Source organism: Gekko japonicus, unplaced genomic scaffold (assembly GCF_001447785.1).
Source record: "Gekko japonicus isolate JY-2015 unplaced genomic scaffold, Gekko_japonicus_V1.1 scaffold1027, whole genome shotgun sequence".
In the NCBI taxonomy this organism is placed as follows: domain Eukaryota; kingdom Metazoa; phylum Chordata; class Lepidosauria; order Squamata; family Gekkonidae; genus Gekko; species Gekko japonicus.
The window spans coordinates 123,927-145,333 of NW_015167569.1; the positions used below are offsets into that span (position 1 = coordinate 123,927).

The 21,407-nt window shown below is 41.5% G+C and overlaps 1 protein-coding gene across 3 annotated transcripts in view; it reads left to right on the forward strand.

Moving 5' to 3' along the window:
- The window catches only part of FGFR2 (fibroblast growth factor receptor 2), a 142,148-nt gene that overhangs the window by 112,806 nt on the left and 7,935 nt on the right, over positions 1–21,407 (forward strand). For all 3 annotated transcript variants that reach the window (XM_015413843.1, XM_015413844.1, XM_015413845.1), the window contains exons 11-15: positions 2,555–2,676; positions 5,592–5,702; positions 8,730–8,920; positions 19,552–19,674; positions 20,958–21,028. In XM_015413843.1, the coding sequence (XP_015269329.1) occupies positions 2,555–2,676; positions 5,592–5,702; positions 8,730–8,920; positions 19,552–19,674; positions 20,958–21,028 (618 nt within the window). The remainder of the gene's footprint in view (positions 1–2,554; positions 2,677–5,591; positions 5,703–8,729; positions 8,921–19,551; positions 19,675–20,957; positions 21,029–21,407) is intronic.

Here is a 21,407-nt window from a genome sequence, read left to right on the forward strand (position 1 = left end):
GCCACCACCCTGGCCTCCAACGAAGCCTTCAAGAAGCGGGTGGAAGGAGCAAGTAGTGCCACCAAGAAGTACGTGGAGGAGAACAACAAGCTGAAGAAGGAGTTGAAATTGGCAGGAATTGATGCTGGAGATCTTAATGCCAAAGGCTCCAGGGTTCTGGAAGAGAACAAAGCTCTGGAGGCCAAAGTCAAGAAGCTGATGGATGAACTGGCTTCTACAAAGAGAGCCTTGGAGAAGGCTGAGCTGTTGGCAATGTGCAAACTGGCTGAAGGATGAACACTCCAAGCTCCAGGTGGCGTGCAATGACCCCAGGGACAAGAAGGAAGAGTGATCTCCTGTGCCTGCAGTCCTGGCTAGTTATCTTCCCATTTGCTGGTTGCCATGCATTAGTTTGAGTGAAGTACGCTTATTCCTCATCCACCACCCTCAACACGCTAGCTTTGACTGGATGGTTAACTCTTCACACCCCTGCCTTTCTCTACCTTCCTAAGACTAGCTGTGAGCTTACCATCATAGAACTGGAGGCTTGACTCTGCAACCAGGGATTTATTGTTTTTTCATGTGTGGGGGGTGGAAAGACCTTTGGGGCGAGGCTGGGCCACTGGAGGGTGAGGTTCTTCCAGCTATTCTCGCATGTGTTGTGCCCCCGCAGTCGTTCTCCTTCCTTTCTCACCTTCCCCCACACTTTGGGTAGTCCACTGCTCCATCCAAAGCTTTTTGGGGAGTGTGAAGGGGCATGCCACAGTAGGGTGCAAGAAAAGATTTGTATATCCTACAAACTCTGTGTTTTTTTATAAAAAAGAAGAAAAAAGTAATGACTACTGCAGAATTGTAAAACTTTAAGATGGATGATGAAGAAACTGAAATTGTTAAAAGCTTTTCTGTTCATCATCAGCCAAAAGGGAGACTGCAATCAAGAAATCAGAAGACAATTGAGATTAGGAAGGGCAGCCATGAAGGAGCTAGTAAAGATTCTTAAGTGTAAGGATGAGTGGCTGGTGGTGACCAAGATATTTCATACCATAGTATTCCCCAGTTTGGTATAGTGGTTAAGTGTGTGGGCTCTAATCTGGGAGAACCAGGGTTGATTCCCCACTCCTCCACTTGCAGCTGCTGAATGACCTTGGGAAAGCCATAGTTCTGTCAGAGCTGTTCTCTCAAGGACAGTTCTGGAAAGAGCTCTCACAGCCCCACCTATCTCACAGGGTATCTGTTGTGGGGAGGGGAAGGGAAAGGAGTTTGTAAGCTGCTCTGAGACTTTGAGTGAAGGGCGGGGTATAAATCCAATCTCCTCCTCCTCCTTCTCTTCTTCTTCTTCTTCTTCTTCTTCAGTATAAATGGTGAAGTTCTTCTTCTTCTTCTTCACTATATATGGGTGCGAAAGTTGGTCAGTGAAAAAAGATGACAGGAAGAAAGTGGATTCATTTGAAATGTGGTGTCGGAGGAGAGTTTTATGGATACCATGGACTGAATTCTCCTTAGAGGCTAAAATAACTAGACTGAGGCTATTGTGCTTTGGTCACATTACGAGAGGACAAGAATTGCTGGAAAAGACAATGATGCTAGGAAAAGTTGAAGGCAGCAGGAAAAGAGGAAGACCCAACATGAGCTGGATTGACTCAATCAAGGAAGACACAAGCCCTCAGTCTGCAAGACCTGAGCAAGGCTGTTAACCATAGGGCATTTTGGAGGTCATTAATTCATAGGGTCACCATAAGTGACTTGACAGCCCTTAACACCCACAGCATCAGCAGCTACATTATGCTCAGTGTAGCAGAATCCACTCCTGTGGCCTCTTCTGAAAGGCTTTTGACAGCTCTGTGGTGGTTCATTCTGTGTATGTTGATTTGTTGCTGTTTCCTGTGGGTTTGTCCTAGGACTCTGACTCTTTGCAGCTTTTTTTTAGGTTAGTAAGCCTTCTGAAATAAAGCAGGGACACTTAATAAAGAAGAATGAACTTCATGCAATAGTTACCTTAAAATCCTTCTAAATATCTTCTGTCCTTCAAATTTTATACTGGATAATCTGATATTTAAAAGATACCATGAATGCTACTGTAAAGTAACCTAAATCATGCCAACTCCTAGTTAATAACTGAAGCCAAACATATACAAGCAGACGGAACTTTCTGATCAGCTTGCATCCTAAACCAGGGGTGGGGTGCTAACTAGGTTTCAGTGCAATCCTAAATAGAGTTACGGCCTTCTAAGCACACTGATTCCAATGGCCTTGGAAGGGAGTAATTCTGTTTAGGATTGCACTGTTACTTTGGGGACTCAATTGTTTAGAGTGACGCACTGCATTTGGAGAAACTGTACATGTTACTGTAGCCAGAAAGTAATGTTTTTATACCTGTACATATATGGGTACATTTTGCTATGTAAGTAGTACAGAATCCACACAAACCCAGGAATCTACTAATACTCTTTTTATTGCGATATGACAATTGCTCCAATCAAGACACTTTATTGGAAGATTATTTTTAACTCTTCAGTTTCACCAGTTTTATCTTCTGGTCAGATGCTGTGTGCTAATATCATGTTTATACCCCTAGGTTAACACTAGGGAAACCCCTTGGGGAAGGATGCTTTGGTCAAGTTGTCATGGCGGAAGCAGTGGGAATTGACAAAGACAGACCAAAAGAAGCCGTTACTGTGGCAGTGAAAATGCTGAAAGGTAATATATTAGGGGAAAGGGGAGACTGAGGAAAGTGGCAGATTCTGTGAAGAATGCTTCTTTTGTGGCATCTAAGCTCTAACTGTAGAAGGCCAAAGTTCACAGAGCCGACCTCAGCCTTCAGAGGTTTTGTGGTATAAATCAGTGCATTTGACAGCCTATTTATCCTTAGCAGCAGGTATTTACAAGCAAGTCAAAGGCTCAGTATGACTGTTTATTCCTTGCCTCATGATTTGATCCACAGGGGAGACTTACAGACTCTAGTTTTTCAAACCTTCTTCAAAGACATCTGTAGCATAAATTGCATCAGAAAATAAATAGTTGAATCAGGCCCAGTCTTGCTTGGACACATTGTGAAAAGAGAGGATGTGGGGGGAAAGAATGCACAAATGTTTGTAAAACTTAGATGTCATGTTGATGTTTTTACCCTCACAGATTCATTTAACAGAGCACGGTTATACTTGATCAGGTTATTGCTAGTTATCAGAAACAAATTCTGGTTGTTTGTCAGTTGTCTTTTTGCCTATATGAAAGCAGCCACAGTGCTAGAGAGATAGTTAAAAACTGATTATGGAGGGGAGGAATGCCCATTCAGCATGACTCTTGGGTGACATAGTAATAATTAGGTATGAACCTAGTCTATTTGCTTAGTTCAATATCAGCTAACTGGGATAACTGAGAGATGTAAAGCCATAATACTGGGGAAAATACAGAAAAACAGCGCTTTTCTTGCTAATGACTACATTCAGCCATCAATATATGCCACAGTTTATAGAAAACAGCTGTTTTCTTGCTGACTACGTTCAGCCATCAATATATGCCACAGTTTATAAACACTAATTTCTTGTTTAACATCTCATTTAAACAACAATATCCTTTTTAGTATAATGTCCGAATGAGGGCTGCCCAACTATCGGAGGGTGAATTGGAATTCTAAATCCTGGTCTGTACCTGGCTTTTGGTTTCTACAAACAGTGGTTTGTTGTGACATCTGTAGAAATTCCAGTTTGTTCAGTAACACCACCCCTCTTATCCTCCTACATTCAGAATAGGAGGCATGGGTCATAGAAAACCTTTGATGATAACTAGGGGTGTGCATTCGGGTCTACCCAATCCGAGAATATACCTGAAAAACACCTTATCGATATTTTTCAGGGATATTTTGGCATCCCAAATGTATCCAGGTTTTCTTGGGGAAACAAAAATAAAATCCCCCCCCCAAAATCCCAGTTATATTCGGGAATTTCCAGTAGACTTTATAGTTTAAAGGGACTGCAGAAGACAACCCGAGCATCAGGATCAGCTGTTTCGGGGGAAACACACTGTTCCCACTGGCTTGGCTTGCGCCTGGCTTCCTGTGCTGCAGGAGAAGCCGTCCCAGCCAGGTTGTGCATGCTTCAGGGAGCAAGGTCTGGCTCCTTCTGTAGCATAGTTTAAACTGGGCTGCAGAAGACGCCATCCCAGCCAGGACCTGTTTGCCTTGGGGAGTGAACTACCCGTGGCATGCAGATCCAGGAGCTGGCTCTTCTGCAGCATGGTTTAAGCATCCAGGATCTGCATCCTAGCCAGGATCTGCATACCTTGGGGAGTGATCTCCCTGTGGCACACAGATCCTGGAGCTGGCTTCTCCTGCGGTGCACTTTAAAACAGGCTGCAGGAGAATCCAAGCCAGCCCCAAGATCAAACTGGCTTTTAAAAAAAAAATATCCGGTATTTTTCTTCTCAGGTCTATTGGACCTGAAAAGAACTGGGATTTCCAAAAAATCCCAGATTTGAATACTATACTGGGATTTGGGATTTTTCAGAAATGCCGAATTTTTTTCAGGGCCAATAGACCTAAACCAAAAAATACCGAGTTAAAAAAACCTGCACACCCTTAGTGATAACTAATCAAGCAGAATGCATGTCAGGGATTTACAGTGCAATCCTAAAAAGAGTTACAGCTAAGTTCATTGACTCACAGAAGAGTAGAATAGAAGTGTGGAACTCTGTTTAGGAGAGCATATTTGATCCTCTCTGGAGGGGAAACTTAAAAAGCAAATAAGTGGTAAGAAAGAAATGAGAGATACAAAAACTGTATTTTGTTTCACAGCACAGGTTAGGGCAGGGGTCCCCAACTGAGCCCGCGGGCACATTTGGTGTTTTGAGAGGGGGTGTTGAGTACTACCCCCCAAAACGGCTTCCACAGGGAGTGAAACTCTAAATGTCTTCTGGAGGAAGTGAAGCCAAATGGAATACTTCCCTCCTCACACCTCTTGGGAAAATGAAAAGCCTGAAGGGGGAATGGAACCATACTGACTAAGGCAAAGTCAGGTTCTTGCCAGTTCTTTTGATCCTTCAGTGAAAAATCCATTTATTTGAATGAATAAAGGAATTAATGAAGAATAACAATCCCTGCCTTACAATGTTCATACCCACTTTCTAAAAAGCTTGGCAAGGGCCAAGGGAAGCACTGGCAGGTGCCACAGCGCCCATGGGCATCACACTGGAGAACCCTGGCTTAGGTGATGCATTGAAGTGACTGGACAAAGAGAGGGATGGTGTGTTCAGTAGGCAAGAGAAAAGCACTGTTGATCTGTGGAGGATTGGGATATTAGGTGGAATGATATGGTTACTAGCCTATCAGAAGTTTTTTCTTGGATTACTGAAGTACTTCATGTAAGTGCACATTATTAGCTAAAGCTCTTTTATATAAGGCCTGAATAAGTATGTCCAAATGCAAAACAGACCAGTATCATGTTGGAACCAGAATTTTTATACTACTACTATATATGCTGTCTGATTGGTCTTTTAAATTTTATTTCACCAGTTGGAAATGCTATAAGAGGTGAATGCAGTGGTTACTGAAGAAAAGCGAATCGAGCAGGTAGACTAGATAAATTTGTGAGCAGATCGTGTGTTTTTTCCTTTTGCAGATGACGCTACAGAAAAAGACCTGTCTGACCTGGTGTCTGAAATGGAGATGATGAAGATGATAGGGAGGCACAAAAATATTATCAATCTCCTTGGGGCATGTACTCAGGATGGTAAGGGATGAGATTAATGTAGCTTCTTGATATAGTATACATGAAAATGGCATGCAAATGAGATTGTAAGCAGTGTTCCCTCTAAGCTGAGTTAGTGTGAGCTAGCTCACAGTTTTTTGGCCTCTGTCTCACACATTTTTGTCTCAGCTCAGGAAGGACAGCTCCAGAGCCAACTCTTTTATGCAGCAGCCAAATCGCTTGCTCACAACTTTAATGCTGGCAGCTCATGAAGTAGAATTTTTGCTCACAAGGCTCCACGGCTTAGAGGGAACATGTGATTTAATTTTTGTATGGGAGCAGAAAGAAGCTGATAGATGTCCTAATAGAGTCCCCAGCCTTTATGAGTCTTTGTGCATCTTTGGAATTCTGACACAGGGTGAAGGGCTCAACCACAAAATGGCTGCCACAGGAGGGGCAGCCACACACACAGAGGAAGCCCGAGTGCAGGGGGATAAGAGGGATAATTTTTAAAAATACACCAGGAAAGAGAAGTGAAAGAGAATAAAACCAACACTGTGATTGTAGCTGCTTCTGAAACAATGTTATTTAATTTGCCCAGCCAATTTGAGATCTCCAGCCGCCAGTCAGAAGCCCTGCTGTGCAAGTGTCCCACCTGGCACTACACATTTTGTAAAAACACTTGGTGGGCACCAAGACAGGTGTTGACAGATGTCATGACACCCATGGGCACCACACTGTTGTACTTAATTGCACTGGAAAGGCTTTAGGAGGTAGCATCTTGCACTGGAAAAGGGTTGCAGAAAGAAGCTAGGGTCAGCAATTTTTTTCTTATGTATTTATTTGCATATGTGGTATTGAATTGTTATATTGTTGGACATACTGGTCTTTTTTCTGTCTCATTTTCCATAATTCACGCTGTACTTCCCTCCAATCTAAAGAGTAAATGGATTAGCCAGTTTGGTGTAGTGGTTAAGTGTGCGGACTCTAATCTGGGAGAACCGGGTTTGATTCCTCCACTCCTCCACTTGCACCTGCTGATGTGACCTTGGGTCAGTCAAAAGCTCTGGCACAGCTGTCCTTGAAAAATAGCAGTTTGTGTCAGAGTTCTCTCAGCCCCACCCACCTCACAGGGTGTCTGTTGTAGAAGCTGCCATTAAGTTATTTACTATAAAAGTTTTACCCCAATTATTATATGGAGCTCCTTTGTCCCTCCTGGCAAATTTGACCTTACTTGAAAGAACGCAATCGAAATTTTTAAGAGCTATTTTTCAAGTTCCACCAAGTGTTTCAAACGCTGCAATCCGCTTAGAGGCTGGCCTGGTCACGGTGGAGGCAAGATTGTGGATTGCTGCATTTCATTATTGGTTAAAACTGATTTTCTTATCCACTGGCCTTTCCCATACTATGATGCAAGACAACTTTGTTCCTTTATGGCGGAAACAGATAGAAGATAAACTGGTTTGTTATGGTTTTTCAAAACAATTTATTCTGTCCTTGGGACATGAGCAGGCTAGATCAGTTCTAAAACAAAGAATACTAGATGTTGAACGACAGATGGACGTGAGTAGGATTAGGAGCCCTGTATTTGATGTAAGTACACTTAATAAGATAACTTTGAGATCTTATATCAAATATTTAGATATTTGCAACCACAGAAGAATTTTTACCCTATTAAGATACAACGCCTTACCCTCAGCCATAATGGAGGCAAGATATACTAGAACACAGAGGAAAAGTTGTATATGTGGGTTGGGAGCTGACGAAACATTGGAACATGTAATTTTTGATTGTATTATATATCAAAACATTAGGGAAGTTTTGATCAAGCCTATAGTTAATTCCTTTCCAGGTCGTAATAGAAGCATACTTTTGTCAACTATGCTGGCAGGGGATAACCAAAAGCTGACTAGGATGGTTGCCAAATTTGGTTGGTTGGCATACCAAACTAGGAAAGAAATAAAGTACAGATAGGCCTAAATCTAATTTCTGATCTTAATATTGATTTTATCATGTCTGTATTTTAACACTTTTAGATTCTTATTTATAATTTTAGATGCCATAATATTTTATAATTTTATTGCTCCCTTATCTGTACTTATCTGTCTTCTATTATACTGGTCTATGACCGTAATAAAGGCTTGTTGTTGCTGTTGTGGGGAGGGGAAGGGAAAGGACTTTGTAAGCCGCTCTGAGACTCCAAGTGAAGGGTGGGGTATAAATCCAATCTCTTCTTCTTCTTCTTAATATAGATTCAGGTGAGTAGCCATGTTAGTCTGAAACAGCAGAACAAAGAACCAACAAAGTTTTATTCAAGATATAAGCTTTCGTGTGCATGCACATGAAAGCGTATGCCTTGAATAAAACTTTGTTGGTCTTAAAGGTGCCTCTGGACACAAACTTTGTTCTGGATTAATATAATTGTCCATTCTGTTCTCCGTCATTCCATTTATCCCAGTTTTCTCTTTGTGTAATTGAACACCGGGCAAGAGAAGGGTAAAAACTGGCTAGGGAGGCAGGATCCGGATGAAATATTAATTTGATCCCTCAGTGGAGCTATGAAGTGCATATAAGTACAAGCTGCCCTTTCTGTGGAGTTTCCTGATTCCTTGCTGTGGGAGTTGCAAAAGAAGTATTTATCATGAGATGGAGATGGGATACGAAGCACAAGGTGTTTGTCCATATTATTGCCTTTTAGCTAACCATAACATTTAAAGTCATTCACGATGTGGTTAAGGATATGCTGGTTGAGAGTAATTATAACAAGAATGTAAAAGTATGGTTAAAAAGTGACTAGGGGCATCTACTTTGCTTTAAATATTCTTGAGTATTGAGGTCTATAGGTAGATCTATATGGAGAAAGACAGATGCTGTGTTTGCGTGGAGATAGAAACATGTATAACAGAGTTTGGATGAGACACTTAGCTCTCATTTGACATAATAATTGCTTGCTGAGTATGTCTTCCTTGAGTCAGAAATGCAGGTTCTTCCACTTATTTTGTGGGCAAAATGGCACTGAACACATATGTTCTAATTTTTATCTCCTCTTGTATGTTTGCCTACTTAAAGGGCCCCTGTACGTGCTTGTGGAATATGCTTCCAAAGGGAATTTGCGAGAGTACCTGAGAGCGCGGCGACCACCAGGAATGGAATATTCATTTGACATTAACCGGGTACCTGAAGAGCAGATGACATTTAAAGATTTAGTCTCATGTACATACCAGTTGGCAAGAGGCATGGAATACTTGGCATCCCAAAAAGTAAGTCGAGTCTGTAAAAAAATGTTTCTTGCTTTTCAATGCAGAGATGAGCAACGTAGAGCTTGCAGGCTATAAAATGATGCCCAAGGCAGTTTTGTGCTCCCTGGTGACTTCTTTGTCACATTTCCAAATCAGTGTTTCAAATTTGATGAGGAAGATCAGCATTCTCTTCCAAAGCCACCTCAGTTGTATGATACCCACTAGGAGCTCCAGCATATGTAAGCTTCTCCATTCACTTCAGTGGTGAGATTCATGCTCATAAAGGAATGAATGTGTAGGTCAGAGGTGTCAGAACTCATTTGTTATGAGGGCCAGATCTGACATAAATGTTACTTTATTGGGCAGGGGCATGTGTGTCATAAAATGTAATGCCAGGAACCAGAGATACAAACTTTATAAATGACACAGGAAAACCCAATTAACGGTGTTAAAAAAACCCACCACACCTCCTCTTTCTTTGCTTTTGCTGCCATTTTCCCCACACTATTTTACCTCAGTCTCATAGTCCTGCCCCCTAGCAATTTCCTTTCTGTTTCTTGACAACCACACACACCTCACCACGTGCACCCACTTGCCTTCTCCTCTCCCTTGAGCAGCCTCCTGCTTTCCCTCCCTTGCACCAGTTGCTGTTGGGCTGGATAAGAGCACTGGATTGGTTGGTTTCAGTCTCTGGGCCGTATGTTTGATATTCCTGTGTAGATTTTCTCATTCTGTTGAAGTGGATGGAAAAAGTCCTGCTTACAGGAACAGCATTTTAGGTAGTGTGACATTATAGAAAATTGCTGGACTGGAATGGAAACTTGTGAAGTGCATTGTATCCTAAAAAGTGGGCCCGTTGTCTCAAGCCCCAGCTGTGTGTAACTCATGTGAGGGAAGGAGTAGAATTACACTTTCCTACCTCTGAGTCTGTCTAATGCTGGATAAAGGCCTAGTGCACCTAAAGTCCAGTGTAATTCCCTGTATATGTTAAGTACATTTTTATTTTTTTTATTTATTTATTTATATTTCAATTTGTATCCCGCTCACCCCCAAAGGGCTCTGAGCGGCTTACATGTTCCAATTCATACAATCCTAAACCTAGGGCCACATACATGTAGGGTACGTGACAAGCCTACCAGGCACCCTTTCTGTGTAGCGGATCTTCGTTGTTACTGCCTTGCGGGAGGTGGTCCGGCGGCGTCCACTCCAGCGCTGGTCTTTGAGGTTCCTCCTTCCGGCTGTTGCAAATTCATTTCCGGGCCTGGACCACTTGCACTTTCGCGCATGCTCGCGGCCTCCATCCAAGTAGGCTCCGGCCTGCGTCGCTTCGCCTCCGTGCTTGTTGGTCCAGCCTCCTTCGTTTGCCTTTTTGCCTCGCCAGCCACCACCATATTCTTTCCGCCGCCGCCGTTCACCGCCGCCGCTACAGAAGGGACGGGTGCCCCCCCCCCGCTCTATTAGCAGGTACCCATTTATCTAATCGCCCTTAACAGGCTTTCGAGCCGCTGGGTGGGCGGGAGCTGGGACGTAGGCCGGGAGCTCACTCTGGCCGCGGTGGGGCTTGAAAAGCCGAAGCTGTTCAGCCAGATGTTAATGCAGGCTGCACTTACTGCCTGCGCCACCACTCCCTTACTCCAAAAAGTCTAGGACATCATGCATGGATCTCCCCTCCTTATTTTATTCTCACAACAAACGTCTGTGCAGTTTATTTAGAAAAAGATATGTCCCACCTTTCTGTCCTCACAAGGGCCACCAAGGTAGCTTACAATTTGAAACATACATTAAAATCATATTTTAACATCATTGAAATCAACACCCAATTAAAACACACATCATTAAAACAACTAAAAATGGTTAAAATACATACAGAACATAAAAACCTCAATTAAAACATTGGTTAGGAAGGATGAATCACTGAGGGAATACCAAACAAAACAAAAAAAGTCTTCACCCACTGGCAGAAGATATCAACAGAAGGGGACAGAACAATTTCCCTGGGGAGAAAGTTCCAGAGCTTTGGTACCATGACTGAGAAGGCCCTTTCTCAGGTTGCCTCTCATCTAGCCTCAGATGGGAGTAGCACCCAAAGCAGAGCCTACAAAGATGACCGTAGTGATCAGGCAGGTTCATAAGGGAGTAGGTGGTCTTTCAGGTATGTTGGTCCCAAACCATATAGTGCGTTGAAGGTCAAGACCAGCACCTGTAGTCACAGTATCTAAAAAAAGGCACTGCAGAGCTGGAAGAAGTACAGAAGAGGACAATCAAGATGATTAAAGGATTGGAACATGTTTCCTATGAGGAAAGGTTGAAGAATCCGGGAGTTTTCATTTTTAAAAAGAGACAACTACAGAGGGAAATGATATAGGTAATAAAATTATGCACAGGTTAGAGGGGATGGAAACAGAGAATTTTGTTGTCTTTTCCCAAAGTACTAGAACTCAGGGTCATTCAATGGGCAGTAGATTCAAAAACAAACAAACAAATGATTAAAATGTGGAATTCACTGCCGGATAATGTAGTGATGGCCAAAGGCATATATGGCTTTAAATGGGGATTAGACAGATTCATGGAGGATAGGTACTAGCCATTGCAACTAGGGATGGGCACAAACTGGGGCACAAAGCAAAATCCATGACAAAATTTGCTGTTTGTGGTTCAGGAACCAAAATCTGTGATGGGTCCATGGTCACGGACTTCCACAAACTTTTAAGGCAGTCCATAGGGTTTGTGCCGGTTCCTGGCCAGAGCAGAAATCATGGATTTAGAGGGACTACAAGCCCCTTTAAACTCCTGCTTTCTGCTCCAACAGAAAGTGGGCCACTCCAGCCTGGCGACCATGTGGATTAGGCACCTTCCAGCAGTGGTGGCAAAGCTGGGTCCAGCAGGAAGTGGGCCAGCCATGGGTTCATTTCAGAGGCTGGCCATGAACCACGAACCAAACTTCATTTTTGCAGTTTGTGCCCAACCCTAATGGTGACTAAAGGGGACTTCCACATTCAGAGGCAGTAAACCTCAATATCAACACAAGGAAGCAACACTGGGGAAGGCCTTGGCCTTTGTACCTTGTTGTGGGCCCTCCAGACTAACTGTTGGTCATTGTATGAAACAGGATGCTAGACCAAATGGACCAATCCATTTCTATGAAAGGTCTTTTAGGTTGAGAAGGAGTGACTGTTACCCCCTTTTTCATGGTTAACAGGGACTGGGAACGTTTAACTAATATACTTTCCTGAGGTTGCATCCTCAAAAGGGGAGTTAAAGATGAGACTTATACACTTTGTTATTTTATGCAGATCAGGTATATTCAATGTTGCATCATATGTATAGGTATTTGGCAGATCCAGAATTAGGGCAGCCACACCTTGCTGTCATGACAGGCGAACAGGAATGATCTCACTGGCATCCACACATAGTATTTGCATACTGGCACCATCTGGGAACCAGCCCAGTATAGTCAACAGTGGTAAAAATGACAGCAGTAATACATAAGCATAACACCTGGGTAAAAATTTGAGGGCTCAGAGGAAACAAGTCATATTAAAATGTTATTTTCAAATCTTATTGTTCTTATTTTCACCCCATAGATTTATGGAACTGTCTCGAGGTGTTAGACTATTTGGTGTTGGTTGCTTGCATCTTACCATTCCATTCAGCAAAGTCTGCAGTTTTCATCCAGCATAAGCCTTTCTCTGGCAGAAGAACCATTGGAGGAAGGTTCCTTAGGCCAGAGGAAAGCTTCAGACTTGGTAGGATAAAAAATGTAGCAGGATGATTGGTCAGCCTAGCTGGTAGTGGAAGCAGGAGGGGACATTTTCACTCATTTTAAAATGTCCGGCACAGGCCAGAGTCAGCCTCTCCTTGCTAATATGGCATTGTAGAACACTTCCAGAAGGTGTGGCTGTCATCCAGTGTTCCCTCTAGGCTGAGTTAGTGTGAGCTAATTCGCAGCTTTTAGCGTCTGGCTCACACGTTTTTGTCTTAGCTCAGGAAGGATGACTTCAGAGCAAACTAATGTATGCAGTAGCCAAATCGCTTGCTCACAACTTTAATGCCAGTAGCTCACAAAGTAGAATTTTTGCTCACAAGACTCTGCAGCTTAGAGGGAGGATTGTCAACCACCAGGTTGATAGAAAGATTTTTGCTGGTTATGGGTACGAAAAAATGCAAGTAGCCTTTAGTGTTGAAAAATTGTCCATCCCCCTACTTTGAAGTTTTCAGCTAATCAATCTGAATGGCAGTTTCAGCTTTTAAAAAAGTATTAGTAGGCATTTTACTAGCAGACTTGTTCATAAAAATTCCACCAGAGCACTGTGTTTAATTTGGGGCACAAATATATGCATGAGTAATCGAAACACAAAGTTGTGCTTATTAAGGTTTCTGTTAAAATTAAGTGAGGGGAAAAATCAATCTTCAGCACATAATGTCAGAAAAAGAATTTAGGGATTCATGGGTTCCAATGTTCATGGGGGTAAGCTGAGAGCTTTTTAGCCAAGCAGGCAACAAATATATAACCTTGAGATTTTCCTCATTAAATGAAGAGAGTAACATCCAGCTAGCTGACTGAATATGTTCAGTTAGTCAGATCTCTAGAGGTTTGAAAGGAATTGCAGATTACCAGTTTTTGTTAACTGGTGGAGGGGAAAATGGTAAAATTATTTGAACAAATTAGTCACTTGTCTACCCTTAGGATATTTGCTTGATGAGAAAACTAGCTGAAGCAGCAAAATTTGGACATTCATTCCTTGGAGACCCATATCCTCCATAGCTATGCATTGTCTTTAGAATCATGCAGGAAAATTCAAGGCATTCTTAACCAGCCCCATAAATACCTCACACTTTTCTACTTAATAGACTGGATAAGATGTTGATGGAGATGCAAAGCCAGCTGTGTTAGTTCTGATTCAGGCATGAGATAATTCCTTTCAGATTACTCTGGTAAGAGTATTGTGGTGGTGGAAGAGAGGAGAATCTGCTACCAAGCAACTCAGTCAGCAATGATGTGGTACTTAAGGGGCAACTAGGCAAGTGCAAGATATTTTATTTTACAAAATTTATATCCTGACTTTCTGTCCTCACAAGGACCACCAAGGCAGCTAATGAATTAAAGCATACAGAATAAAGAGACATTTAAAAATTATTAAAGCACACCAAAACAACAACATCAACAAATCATTAAAGCAATTAAAAACAGAGCTAAAACATACAAAGACATTAAAACATTTAAAACAACTTGTAAGACTGTATGTGGATTTATGGATACCTTTAATTATATATTTTGAAAGCAGCATAGTCACTTTCACCCAGTAAAGTTCGCCAAGAACTGGGGTTTGAGATTTTGGCAAAGAGTGACTGAGTAGCAGGCTGAAGGTCCCATTCAGGCCAAAAGGAAAAGGATTAAATTTTCAGGGAAGAAATATAAGTCCTGTCCAGATATACAGGGAATTGGCACTAAGGCAGTCCCTGGTCTGTAGTGAAAGGAAATGGTTATAGACTACTGAAGGGAAAGGAGACACATTATAATTTCAGAAAAGGGGAAAGAATTGGATACACTAAAAGAGTAACTTCTCCAGAAAACCTGAACAGTTATTAGGAAACTATATGCACAAACATTGTAACTGAAATCAAAGTACCTAGTCAACCATCTCTCACTTATAAGAACCAAGAATTTGTAAAAAATAAGCTGCTACACCATCTTGTTTGTCAAGATGGGGCATTCCAATTTATAAAGCCGCAAATATTTTCACACTACTAGGAGGTGAGCTCAGTACCTTAAGGGAACTAAGAATTTTGGTGGGGAAAATCTGCCTCATGGTGAAGAAGAAACAGGGGTCCGTCATAGGGGATCACTGTTCTCAGGAAGCAGCATGAAGGAAAGGGCTGTGGCCCCAATCCCCCCCACCCTAGAATGCTTTTAAAGAAAAATATTTGAAATCACAGACCTACAGTCTCATCTAGTTGTAATCTCAGTAATCAAAGTCCCACATGTGTTTTTCATGACATCTGAAATTGTGACATTTCCCAGTACAATGTCTGAATCTGTCTGAATTTTCAGCAAGAAGAGACTTGTGTCATTTTTGAATATTAGTTTTGGTAGCACTGAAATATTTTTACCCATGTTCAGGGAAGGGTGATTTGGATGTCTAAACAGGTTTTGCATGGTCAAGAAAGCATCTGGTGGTGTTCATGTCTTCTGAACTGAGACCCTGGATTTGTACATATAGCATTCTTCTGAATCTAATGAACCATGAGCATCTGCTTAGCATGCAGACAGTCGCAGGTTCAGTCCCCGGTATCTCCAGTTAAAAGATCTAGCAGTAGGTGATGTGAAAGACCTCTGCGTAAGACCTTGGAGAGCTGCTGCCAGTCTGAGACAATACTGACTTTGATGGACCAAGGGGCAGTTTCATGTGTTTATGTTAGCATCATGGTGGAAGGCTGTGCATCTAACAATGATGGTGTGGGGAGGGGGCTGAAGTAGCTGCCACTGTTGAGAAATAGCAGAGGTAGATAGAACCTTGCAGTTAGCATTGCTTGGAAGTCAATGGTTGCAGAGGACAGATGGGATGACATTTTACAGGAGTAGAGCCAATGAATGTCTTCATCTACACTCTCATTGAGAAAAGTGCTGTTACATGAAGTACCATAATATCAATTTATATAATTCTATGGGGGGAAATACAAGTATGTATTCAAGAAGTGAAGTATTATGAAAGGATTATGATTCTTTGTCTGGCCAGACCTCTCAGCATGGGTGCTTTTGTTTTTTTGGTTACTTCATCCCTGCATATTTGGGGAGTTTAGTAGAATGAATTTGTCTACTGCTGTCTTGTGTTTATAGGCAGCCATCTACTGCATTGATCATTTTTCACTCATGCAACCTCTGGATGGAAAATAGTGGTAAAGAATAAGAGGCAAACCCCCCCCCCCCTCATATTGTTAGTGCAGTAATTGTGGAGGTGGCATTAGATGAGTCTCTTGCAAGTAGTTACTGGTCTGGTGAATGAGAATTTCCAGGGACAACATTTAGTTGGCAGTGAGCAACACTTGTTTGCTACTAGTTGTGTATAAGGATGGTAAGAAGAAAGCTGTCTTGAGAAAGCACAGTGAACCTCTGGATTATATAGTCTTTTCTTCATGGTTACCACCTCCAGAAGTAAAAGTGTAGTTGTTACAGGAGTTCACATGATCTACTTCCCAGAAAGGATAACTGAAGTTGTATTCTTGACTCAGTGCCAGCCCAGAAAGAACTGAACCAGGAAAATGAAATATTTGTCAGAAGGTAGAGCTTTATACAAATGTGAGAGCAGTCATGATTGACAAACAAAAATAAAAAATAAAAAGGAGTACAGCAGTTAGGACTGTACATTCTGCTTGTTCAAATAACTTAGTATTTGCATTTCACTAGGTATTTTTCCCTCAGGGGACCATTTATTGGGCAGAAATGATATAAGAGATGATATTGTCAGGGTGTTTTTACCATCCAGGAACTGAGGACCGTGAGAAGATCAGCCTGTCTTGTTTTCTGAACAACAAACAGGCTACTGAGACATTCAGTATAGTATCATGAAAAAAGGCAAACAAGACAGATTGTAACAAGCAGCTTAAGCTTGCAATAAAATAATTTTATACCTTTTGTATTAAATGAGTTCTCAAGAAGGGAGATGCAAAGAAAGGTGTGTTGTAAAGAAGAGGGTTTTGTGTTACATTTGCCTATAAGTTATAAGTATGTACAGTATAGGGTTACCATTCCCCAGGTGGGGGTGAGGGAACCACCACTTTTGCAGGTTCCTGCCCACCAGCAACCAGCTGGCTGTCGGGAGGAAATTCCCCCATCCCCCCAAACAGTGACATCATGCGTGACGTGCTGACATCACCCAAAAGTGACATAGGCACATAGTGATGTAGGGGGTGGTGACACCCTGGTTTTGGGGTAAAACTCTATGGTTTGAGGGCAGTTTTACCATAGAGTTTTGCCCAAAAGCCAACGCATTGCCTCTGACGCCACTGACGGTATGTCACTTCCAGGTGACATATGCACATCACGCGATGTGCCCGCCAACTCCCAGAATGTCCCCCAATCCCCCCTGGAGCAGTGATCGGACCTGGCAATTCTAGTACAGTAATAACAAATTTTTGCACATTTTTAATTTGGGGGGAGTTATCTTACATGCAGGGTCATCTTCCTTTTGGGTAAATATGATAGTTTAAGCTGGCCAGTAGTTGGATGGGAGACCTCCAAGGAATACCAGGGTCGTGATGTGGAGGCAGGCAATGGCAAAACCACCTTTGAACGTCTCTTGCCTTGAAAACCCACAGGTTGCCATAAGTCAGCTGACACTGCCTTTTTCTTCTCTCTGTCCCTTTCTTCTCTTCCTTCTCTTATTCTTAGTTACTGGAGTTCCTCAGCAATCCCTACAATGGCAGCTGAAATCTCATGCTGTAGAATCATAAGATTTTTTTTTCTTTAAATTTTGACTTTTAAAAGATCCACAATTTTGTTTTAACTCTGGGGTTTCCCGAAATTGTAGAAAACCTCCTTCTCTGTGTGCATGGGCCCATAGTGCTGGTTTTTTGATCCTCACTTTGGACCCATGTTTTGAATTAGATATAATGACTGGATATGGATGTGGATTTGTAGTTTTATTATGTTTTACTTTAGAGTTGGAGTGTTATGTTTCATTGTGTTTGTTTTTAAATGGATCTAAAGCCAGACCAGAACATTGTAGATTGGATCAGACTAAACCAAATACCATTTATAAATAACAACTTCAAATTTAAAGCACAGACATCACAATGTGTCTTGTGCTCTAGAAAAAAGTAGGATAAAATGGACAAAAAAGTAGAATGTTTCGTAACATCTTTTTCCTTCTGCCTTTTATTACTTGTGACAGAAATGCTTAAACCAAGCTATGGTATCCATCAACAGGCAGGACTTCCTTTATGAGTCAAGAAAGGTCAATTGCAGTTTCAAGAAGGTGCTGATGTGAAGGGAAGAAAGGCTAAAACAGGAGGTCACTTTGAAATTTCATTCTTAAGAACCTCCAAAAGCAAGGAAAAACTCTAGGAAGCTTTAGTTTTCAAAATTAAAATGTAAATTAAGAGGGCCACAGATTTTCAGTAATTTAACAACAGGTCTGTGCAATTTAATTTGCCGTTCATGGTAGCACAGTTGTTTTGTTTTTAAATACGTTTATGAAATGTAGCCACCTTAAATTCCATTGATAGCTTGAAACCCTGTCAGGCCAATGTCACATGAAAGCAAAAGTTGATTAAAAATATATTAATAGGGTTTACAGTGGAAATACTTGGGGAAAAACTCTTTCAGTAGCAGGCTTTGATACAATGCAGTGCGCAGCTCTGAATGAACTAAACTTTTGATTCAGCTGACGGAGGGCCTCGTGTTGCAGCATAACATTGAGTTCAAATGAATTTTCCAGGAGATTTCTCTAGTGGTCATTGGGGGAAAGGGCTTGATCATAATCTTCAGATTTTAAATGCTTTCATAAAGGAGGGGGAAACTAATTATTTGCTACCCATTGTAGACAGTACGGTTGTGTTTTAGGGCCAGGAGACAAAATCAACAGGCCTAAATAGCTGGAAAATTTAGAATGGTTCTTAAGAAAAATGTCCATAGTTTGAGAGCATTTGGCAAATGTTATTTGGGGATTTTTATGAATACAAAATCATCTCCTTAGAAGGCCTTTAAAAAACAAAATTATTTTTCTGGGAGATATGTTTTAGGTATAGAAGGTCCTGCCTAAGTCTAGGGATAATCATGCATTTCCCCCCTTTTTACTGTGTATCTCTATAATTGTGCATTTCTGTGATGGAATAACCACCAGTTGCATCAAGGGAAATCTATTCATGGGCTGTTGTGCCCAAGAATAATTTCTCCTGTTCATTGGGCAGATGATAGCTACTGGCTGAGCTTGTTTATCTGCAGGATTCAGCTTTTAGTGCACAATCAGTTTAAAAATCACTTTTTCAAGCACTTGCTGATGTGTGGAGAGAGGTGAGACCTGTGGGTCCACACAAACACCTGTCCTTAAGCTGGGACCAAGCAAAGGCAGGAAATTTAGCTATTTTTTACTGTAGCTGTATCTCGCTCAGCGAATCAGCTCACTCTTCTGGATGGTGGCTGTGGTCCAGAAGCCTGCACACACAGAGACATCCTCTGCTGTTTTGTGAGAAAGGGAGCTTTTGCACATGTAGAAAATGTCAGTTCCCAAATATACAGGAAAGTGAGGAGGTGCGAGGTTGGGCCTGGGGCAGGGGGGGAGGGGGGGGGGGGGGGGGAACCGTGTAATGAGACTTTAACAGAAGTTAATAGAGGAAGTGACAAGGGTAGCTCTAGGAATTCTTTGTCACCCTTGTTACTTCCTGAATCAACTTCCTGTAAATGCACAAAGCTGCTTCCCCCCCCCCTCCCGGGACCTGGTGGTAGGTGGATTCCCCATTCCCCACTGGAGGCTTGCCAGCCCTGATCTCATATCTCAATTGTAAAGAGACGATTGGAAATATTCAGACATAATTGATGCTTATATTTGATTACACTGGCATGTAAATATCTGAGTGAACTCTGGTGGGTAACAAACTGGGTGGCTTCTGGTATTCAGTTATGAAAATTATTTTTTTTCCTTTTTCTTTTCTAGTGCATCCATCGAGATTTAGCAGCAAGGAATGTTTTGGTTACTGAAAATAATGTCATGAAAATAGCTGACTTTGGGTTGGCCAGAGATATCAACAATATAGATTATTATAAAAAGACTACTAATGTAAGTGGATGGCAGCCTTATCGCTGAAGCTCATATCTTTTTTCAGTGGTGCATTTAAGTATGGCAAATGTATTCCTAATGGACTTCTTGTACAGCAGCCTAACTTTTAATCAAAGAAATGAAAATAATAGGCAAGTGTGTAGGGATTCCTAACCCCTTTTTACTTGGAAAAGAAGGTTATCTGCTTACACAGCTTGGGAGAGTACATGTTACATGATTCTTTCTAAAGGATAAGGTTTTGCCTTTGCTTTTTATAGTCTCCATGAAACATGTAGCACATTCTTTTACAGTTAGCTAGATACTGAATATAAATATAAATTTGTCTCTTTATAATCAATGGATGATTTTGTGGAATGCATCCATTTTGTAATTGCTAACATTTGGTTTTGGTTTAATTTGTAGAGGACTTGCATTACCCTAAGCTTAGTTTGGAGTCGGTAGAAAACTTTATGACATACTTGGCAACCCGCTGGTTAAAGTGCAAGTGCTCCATATTTATACACTGTGCCTTTACTATGGACAGCTGTTTATACGGGTCAAAAAATGAATATCTGTTTGGCAGAGCGAGCAGATATTAATGCTACATTCATGCACTGTGTCACAGCCTGACACAGTGAGCATAGAGAAAGGGCTTGTTACATGAGGCTTCTGTGGTGCATCATTTTATAATTCCCTGTTCAGTCATTTAGAAGTGTTGCATTTCTGAGCATGCTGCCTCTTGCTGAGTTAGAAACCCCTATAGGCATGCAGGGCTGACATTGCATTGTTAAATGGCTGAGGGAATGCTATGCAAAGTCATCCTTTCCTTCCATGTGTCAAAGAGGGCTGCTTCTTACATTACAGTTTCTCTAACCCTGAGTCTTCTGGAGTATAGCCATGTAAAGCTCTTGCTTAGCTGCATGCTATGATCTGGATTCTGTGGAGGGCTGAAAATTGTGCCTTGGGATGGGACAAGCAGCTGAACATCTGATCAACATCTGATTCCTCCAATCCTAAATACTATGAGTTGGAACCCAAAAAGTTCCTTCTTTTAAGTGAGTCTATTTCCAACTGAGGAAGGCTTTATGATTTTAAATTCTGATTCTGTATAAGTTAATGGAAGTCACAACTGTATTAAAGGAACTAAGGGACATAGTAAAGGGAAACATAATTTTTTTCATATTTGCTTTACCATCATAATTTTGCTACCATTAGTCTTTTCCCCCTTCAGATTCACTGTTGAAATTGACCAATAAATAACAACCCTTTGATAACCATGTTTTGACTTTTCTTTTTCTGTACAGGGCCGGCTGCCTGTAAAGTGGATGGCACCAGAAGCCCTATTTGACCGAGTTTACACACATCAAAGTGATGTGTAAGTAACTTTAATCTTAGAATTTTGCTTTATCTTCCTTAATTAATTTACAGCTACTTCTAGGGAAACTGAATTACATGCAATAGAAAAAATATCCAACAGATTAAAATATGTTTCAGATAACCTTTTCTCTCAACCTTTGATATCTCATGGGAAATTAATGTAGCACAAGCCAGACATCTTTATTTGTACCGGTTAAGAAGCTGAAGCATGTTTCCCTGCATTTCATCCCTTTAACAAAAGTGCAAGGCATTTTATCTTACTGTATTAGACTTCAGAACCAAAGAAAACAATGGATTCTTTCACCTTCACGCATGCATCATAGACTCATTGTGTCAGAAATTAGTGTAGGAAATGCTTACAGTTATGGTTGATTCTA